Source organism: Natrix helvetica, assembly GCF_964273705.1.
Source record: "Natrix helvetica genome assembly, chromosome: 1".
Lineage (NCBI taxonomy): Eukaryota > Metazoa > Chordata > Lepidosauria > Squamata > Natricidae > Natrix > Natrix helvetica.
The window spans coordinates 204,374,553-204,381,171 of NC_138548.1; the positions used below are offsets into that span (position 1 = coordinate 204,374,553).

A 6,619-nucleotide genomic window follows, 5' to 3' on the forward strand; every position below is an offset into this window, starting at 1 on the left:
ACACATCCCTGCGACCAATCCGCTCTCACAGAGAGGGACTCCTCCGGGTACCTTCCGCTAAGCAGTGCGGGCAGGCGGTGCCTAGGAGTAGGGCCTTCTCTGTGATGGGCCCAACCCTCTGGAACGACCTCCCCCCCGATATTAGAACAGTGGTTTCTTTTAAATGCTGATTGCTGACTTAAGAGTTTTCCATCTCATGATCTGCTTCTGCAGCCCTCTTTCCTACCCCTCCTATGACATGGAGGCTTCACAAATGATCTTTCCTTGCTTCTCTCACCCCTATGCCTTTTATAGATCCACTTCTCTGATCATAGGGAGCTTGTGCATGGGATCAAAATCCTGCCAAATCCTTCTGCAATCTGTCCTTACTAGCTAGTAAAACCAAGATTTTAAAGGACAAGTGGATAATGTATATGACAACGCTAGGAAGGAATAATACAGCTATAATCAGCAGCAGCAGCCCCTCCCCACCAATCTTAGTCTTTCTCATGGTCTACCATTAAAACTGAGTTCAAAAGACAAAGCCATATTTTTTTTGTAAAATTTTTTACAATCAGAATGCAAGTATAGCAATAAAAATAATGCAAGTATAGCAATAAAAACAGTGAAGATAGGATCAGGTAGTTCCCCAAGCAAACAACCCTTTGCATTGCATATGGAGACCAGTTTATTTATTCATTTAGTTTGTCAAACAAGTATGAGATAACAGGTATAAGTATAAACATGGACATGAACACACGAAATGAATACAAATAAACGGGGACAGTAGGACAGGGACAGTAGGCACGCTGGTGCGCTTATGCACACCCCCTTATAGACCTCTGCCGAAAAAGGCAAATTGGAATTTGTCCAACTCCAGATGTTTCAATGTTAGCACACTAATTATGCCCATTATGAAATACATTCATCGTCTATTTTTTGTACAGCTGGTATAGACCAAGAATTTCCTCTTCTCATGTTCTAAACCATGCAGAGTAACAACTATGAAAAATGTACTGGACCAATTATCAGTTTCCCCTCTAGAGCTGAATATGCTTGATATCCAGACTTCCCAACAGTCTCATTGCACTCTTGGAAAGGAGCCAGAGAAGAAATATCTCACCTGTGTCCAAGAACTAGATTTGTCCCACAAAGGGCAGAAAATACAGGATCCGGTTCCTTAACTGGGTAGGGTTCAGAAGCTGAAATTGATGCCCTTAACTTGTGCCTCAGGGAAGGTATTGACTAATTACAATGAAGATAGGATCAGGTAGCTCCCCAAGCAAACAACCCTTTGCACTGCATATGGAGACCCAGTTTATTTATTTATTTAGTTTGTCAAACTTGTACAAGATAACATGTATAAGTATAAACATGAACATGAACACAGGAAATGAATACAGTAGGACAGGGACAGTAGGCACACTGGTGCGCTTATGAACACCCCCTTATAGACCTCTTAGGAATGGTGTGATGTCCACAGTAGACAGTTTAAAGTTAAAGCTATGGGGGTTTGAGGAAGTAACAATGGAGTCAGGTAGAGCATTCTAGGCGTTGACCACTCTATTTCTGAAGTCGTATTTTCTGCAATTGAGTCTGGAGCAGTTTACCTTGAGTTTGTATCTATTGTTTGCCCGCGTATTATTGTGGTTGAAGCTGAAGTAGTCGTTGACAGATAGGACATTGTAGCAGATACTTTTGTGTACTAGCTTAGGCCAGACCTAGATGGCATATTTCCAGGTTGTCCAAGCCTAGACAAGCCTCACTAGAATCCAGTGCTTCAAATCCCATTGATTGAGTTCTCAAAAAGGAGTGTTAAAAGAAATGTCCTTCTGGGTTCGGCTCCAAGTGGGGAAAAAGACACTGGAGACATGGAGGCTGCTTGGAAAGATGGTTTTAATGGTGGACAGGACCGCATGGCTTGAGTCCTGAACAGAAAAGGTGATCACATGCTTCAATGTTGGTGGAGAAGAAGAGGAGGGAAGAGAAGAAGGGCAGAGAAGAGCCTTGCAGGGCTTTTTATAATCTGTTCTGTCCCACCTATCTGTTTCCTGTTCCTGTGTAAGAGATGTATTCTGATTGGTTGCCAGACTCCCATGGGCCCATGCAAGGGCAACCCTCTAGGGTGAGTTTTGAATTCAGGTTTGATTGAGTTCAGCTGCCATGTGGTCATTTGAGTAAAGGCTTATATTATCATGCCTTCATCCCATCACTCTGGAGTTGAAGAGGAGAACTCATTATTATGTAAAGTGGACTAGCTTGGTCTTCTTAATGGCCCATTGACAAAGTGGGGATGGGCTGGAAGCTGTAGGAATTTACTTTGTGTTTAAAATGTGTTTCTCCCTTTTTTCACATCCAGGAAAATATAATATTCTGCCTTTTCAATATTTCCTAGGATATTTCATTTTTCTGGGAGAGGGCTAGGTGATAACTTCCTACAGGAACATGGATTCTTTCTGCATGAAATTATTACAGACTGTGAGATTTTGCAGGCTGAACTTTGCTTAATGCTCCCCAAGTTAGCCAGGAGCTGCCATTAGTTTTCTCTGCCATCTGCTGCTTGGGGTTTTCTGTGTATGATTACTTGAACAGTGTTTCCAACAGTCTTCTCAACTTTCTGTATCTGCAGGTACCACAGCTGGACCATGATTTGTTGTACATACTAAAACTGAGGATGCCTAGAGTGGACTAGATTGAACAGACTAGCATATCTGGGCTACGAGAAGAGATGCGAAAAAGTCTTTGGAATAGCAAAAATCACAATAGTTTGATCTGTGTCATTAACCTGCTGATGTTGCTGTCTTGTTTCGATGCTCTGGTATTTGGCAGGTAAACTAATGGGACATAAATGGCCACCAAATTTTAAATTTTAAAGTTTTTCTTACACAATAGAACAAAAGCCGAGCCTTGACATAACTGAAGGTTGAACGTAGTATTTGTCTGGCCTTTTACCATTTGCAAACCTGCCTTTCCATAAGAATGATTGATAGCCAGTTCAATTATGCTGGAATAATGAAGGATGAAAGGAAATAAAGCATGAAACAGAGAAGAGGATAATGCACAATACTCATTTTATTGAAGCAATTTTAAAAACCAATGTCTTTCTCTCTTTTCCACCCAGAAACCATTTCAAAACCATTGTTTGTATGCAAAGAAACTCATTCTCCTCAATATGTGGAGTGTAGGCATAGAATCAAACTGCTCAGTGTGGTTATATAAGCAATAATATTGTTTTCATGACAGGAGGAGGAAGAGAAATGAAGGATCATCAAACTCAGAGCCGGCAGCCACTGGTCCATTTTGATAGATTTGTTCCTTTGCAGTTGTTTTTCCAACCATCCCTTAAGGAAGGAATAAGAAAAAAAAATAAGCATAATGCATATCTTTGTAATTCATACATGTGGTAGTTTCTTTAACATAATAATGAAACTCTACTTGGAGAGATTAAGGAAGCTTTTAGGTGAGCTAGTGCAACTACCATTCTTTCATTTTTCCTGTTCATTGACTGATAAAGAAAGATAATTAGCTTTCAAGACAGTTCAATTGCTACATTACAAGAGGAAGATGTTAATGAAAGATTGACTTACCAGGCATCCATCCCATTGGGATCACGCACAATTCTCTTAGCACAAACAATATCATCTGTGATGTCATCATTTATGAAAGCTGCCAGGAAAGACAAATTGGAATATATTCCAATACAGATGTTTCAAACAAGATTTCCAAAGACTTGCATAACATTACTATTTAAAACAGATTCTTATCCATGTGGTATTTAAGTATTTAAGCTGCCAGGAAAGACAAATTGGAATTTGTCCAACTCCAAATGTTTCAAAGGTATTACCAAGCAACACTTTTCATTGCACAACAGGGAGAGCCAGTTCAGTCTAGTGGTTAAGGCTCTAGGCTACAAACCAGGAGACTGTGAGATGTAAGCTCACCTTGGAAATGAAAGCTGGTTGGGTGACTTTGGGCCAGTCACTTCGTCTCAGCCCAACTCACTTCACAGAGTTAAGTTGATTTAAGGAAAATAGGGGGAAGGTATGTGTGCAACCTTGAATTGTTTATAAAAATAATAAAAGTGAAGAAATATTTAAAAAGCACCGAAGAGAGTGTAAGATAGCTAATGTGAGTGGGACAGGGGGACTTCACCACATATGAATTTTTTGCTCTTTAGATAATACTGTGGTGGATGTTTTGGGGGCAGAAATTGAGATATATCTGTGTGAAGGAATTTAGAGTAGTTGTGACAAGTTAGATAGCAGGACACTAAATGGAAGAAGGCTAAGAGGCCAATAGAAAGCAGAGTAGCTAAATATTATCACTGTTGACCCAAACAGGAACTCAAAACAATTTTGATAGATAGTGTTGATGAGTCAATATCAATGTTACTCATCTGAAAAAGTAAAAGGAACACAGTCACCTTATCTCATGGTGTAGTAGCACATAATAACAACAGAATTTTGGAAGGCTATCAGACTAGGTGTCTTACCACTGCAAGCCTTCTTGCAGATATTAGCTGTAGGGCCCTGGTGATTGTTGCACCACCAAAGGCTGCTCATCTGGAAAATCCCATAGTTGCGATTGCCCTCCGAGTTTGGTGTTCCCACAAGTTGGCTCCTGAATCCGCTCTGGTGATAAGCCATACAGATCCCTGGAAGAAAGCAAATGAGGAAAGGAGTATAAAAGATCTGTGCTGCAAATGAAAAAGCTATCAGGATTTTTTTTTTAAAAATATAGCATTTATAACATAAGTTTAAATATCTTTTCATTCTTCCCTCAAGAAGGGACCCAAGAAATCCAATACATTTTGGAAATCTTCAGAGAATTCGGAATAAATCTGTTTCTTGTCTCCAAGATATTCCTGGAGCTCTTAATGGCACATAAAGCCATCTCTCCTTTCTTCTCTCTTCCTAATTTGAGCCTTCCAGGGAAGAGGTACCTTTTCACTGTGCATCTTTTCACAATCTGCACATGTAGAAAATCTTCTATGATGGCCCCTTCAATCATATACTAAATTTAAATGATTTGGTAGAATTTGAAAGATCTTACCTTTTAGAGGATGTTTATCCTGGTAGGGATAAACGCTTATTTTTAAGAGAGTAAATAAAATATTCACTAAGCCATAATTGTAAAAAAAAAACCCCAAACCACAGAGTCCAAGATGGTATAATAACCATATATCAGTTCTGCAATTGTCCCAGTCAGGCAAGAAATTGGAAATCTATCACTGATTTAAAAATAATAAGGGTGTTAGTCCAGGGAGAATCCTAATAATTTGGGATGGGAAGAAAGCATATCTTCTCATTCTCAGAACATTCAAAAAATTCATTGGGAGGGTTGGTTGAACTAATTATTGAAAGACCTGCTGCATTTTGGTTTCCCCTTACAAACTTGGAACTCGCTAAGATGGAGAAAAAAAAAGAGTAAACTCACAGTCGCCCAAGTTGTAGCCATAGTATCCATCCATGCCATTTTGTTTCAGAATTGAAGCCAGTTCACATTTGGAGTATACTTTGGCTTCATTGGCTGCAATGAAGAGGAAGAGGAGGGTGAGCACAAATGCCTTCATTGCTGCAGCTCCTTGGAGGACGATGTGTACCTTCCCCAGGAAAACTACGGGTTTTTATAGTCACTGCTTGAGAAACTGGCACCTCTGTAGAGAGGGTAAATAAGGTATATAAAAATAATTCTGAGGTTAATATGAGCTGATAAGCAGGAAGTGCTGAGGGCAAATATCAAGGAGAAATCATAATTATCATTTTCAATTTTATCAGAAGCCAAAACCAACAAATAGTTTAGCCCCGTGACATATGTTGGATCAATAAACAAGTGGTGGTTTCAACTGTGTGATTGAAGCCCCAACCTTTCTTATGTGTCCGCATTTGATAGATGTGATAAAGGGACACGGCTTTTATTGTGTGGTGAATGCCACCTTCTTGACTTTTTGGACTTCTGTCCCATAGACATTCCTATCTCTCTGGGTAACTCAACATTTACTTGAGGTTTCTGTTTGTTTCAATACAACTCTGGTTTCTGTGTATGTTTTTTTTTTTTGCCTGATGAAATTTATGTAGCTATGCAACATATTGAAATAACCCAGTGAATTGTATTTCATTTCTTGATTTTATTGCTGTTTTACCCTTCTTACCTGTGTAAGTCATCATCATCTCTCTGTGACCATATAGATTTTTCTCCATCATGATCTGAAATTGCTGAATTCTATAATTGGATTCTGTGAATTATTCACAGCATTCACAGTGCAGTGAACTCTACATAGGCTGTCCTGGGAGACTAACCATCATCAGCCAGTTAAAAACACTGGTTGCAGAATATATATCCCTGCTGCTGTATTGTTGCATGAAATACATGAACACTGTATTCCAACAGTTGCCACTTATTTTATTGGGAAATTCAGGGTAATAGTTTTTATCGGCAAAAGCTCTATATGTTTTCAGGATGTCTGCAGGACTAATTCATCTTCAATGTTATCTATCTATCTAGTAAGATCCAATAGGATTAGACCATTTCAGATCTGATTGAAACAGTAAATCTTTTGGATCCCAGGAAGCAAGAATACCTGAGATCCACACAGCCTCAATTCTGCTCTTTTTTGAAAGATTTTGACTTCCTGAGCATC

The 6,619-nt window shown here is 39.3% G+C and overlaps 1 protein-coding gene across 1 annotated transcript; it reads right to left on the minus strand.

The window, feature by feature from the left end:
• Window positions 1-3,033: 3,033 nt before the first annotated feature.
• Window positions 3,034-5,637, minus strand: LOC309385340 (lysozyme C, milk isozyme-like). The gene is made up of 4 exons (XM_081939699.1): window positions 5,416-5,637; window positions 4,472-4,633; window positions 3,567-3,645; window positions 3,034-3,320 (listed from the first exon to the last, which is right to left on the minus strand). Exons 1-4 carry the CDS (start codon window positions 5,549-5,551, stop codon window positions 3,254-3,256), a joined length of 444 nt encoding a protein of 147 aa, XP_081795825.1. The 5' UTR covers window positions 5,552-5,637; the 3' UTR covers window positions 3,034-3,253.
• Window positions 5,638-6,619: the final 982 nt, after the last annotated feature.

Bases quoted from the DNA above. Each gene is read 5' to 3' on its own strand.
- LOC309385340 (XM_081939699.1), bottom strand. From the start codon at position 5,551: ATGAAGGCATTTGTGCTCACCCTCCTCTTCCTCTTCATTGCAGCCAAT. The intron at 3,646-4,471 runs GTAAGACACCTA...CTTTCCTGGCAG, and splicing joins CTGCAAGAAGGCTTGCAGTG to CTTTCATAAATGATGACATC. The intron at 3,321-3,566 runs GTAAGTCAATCT...TCCTTCCTTAAG, and splicing joins CCCAATGGGATGGATGCCTG to GGATGGTTGGAAAAACAACT.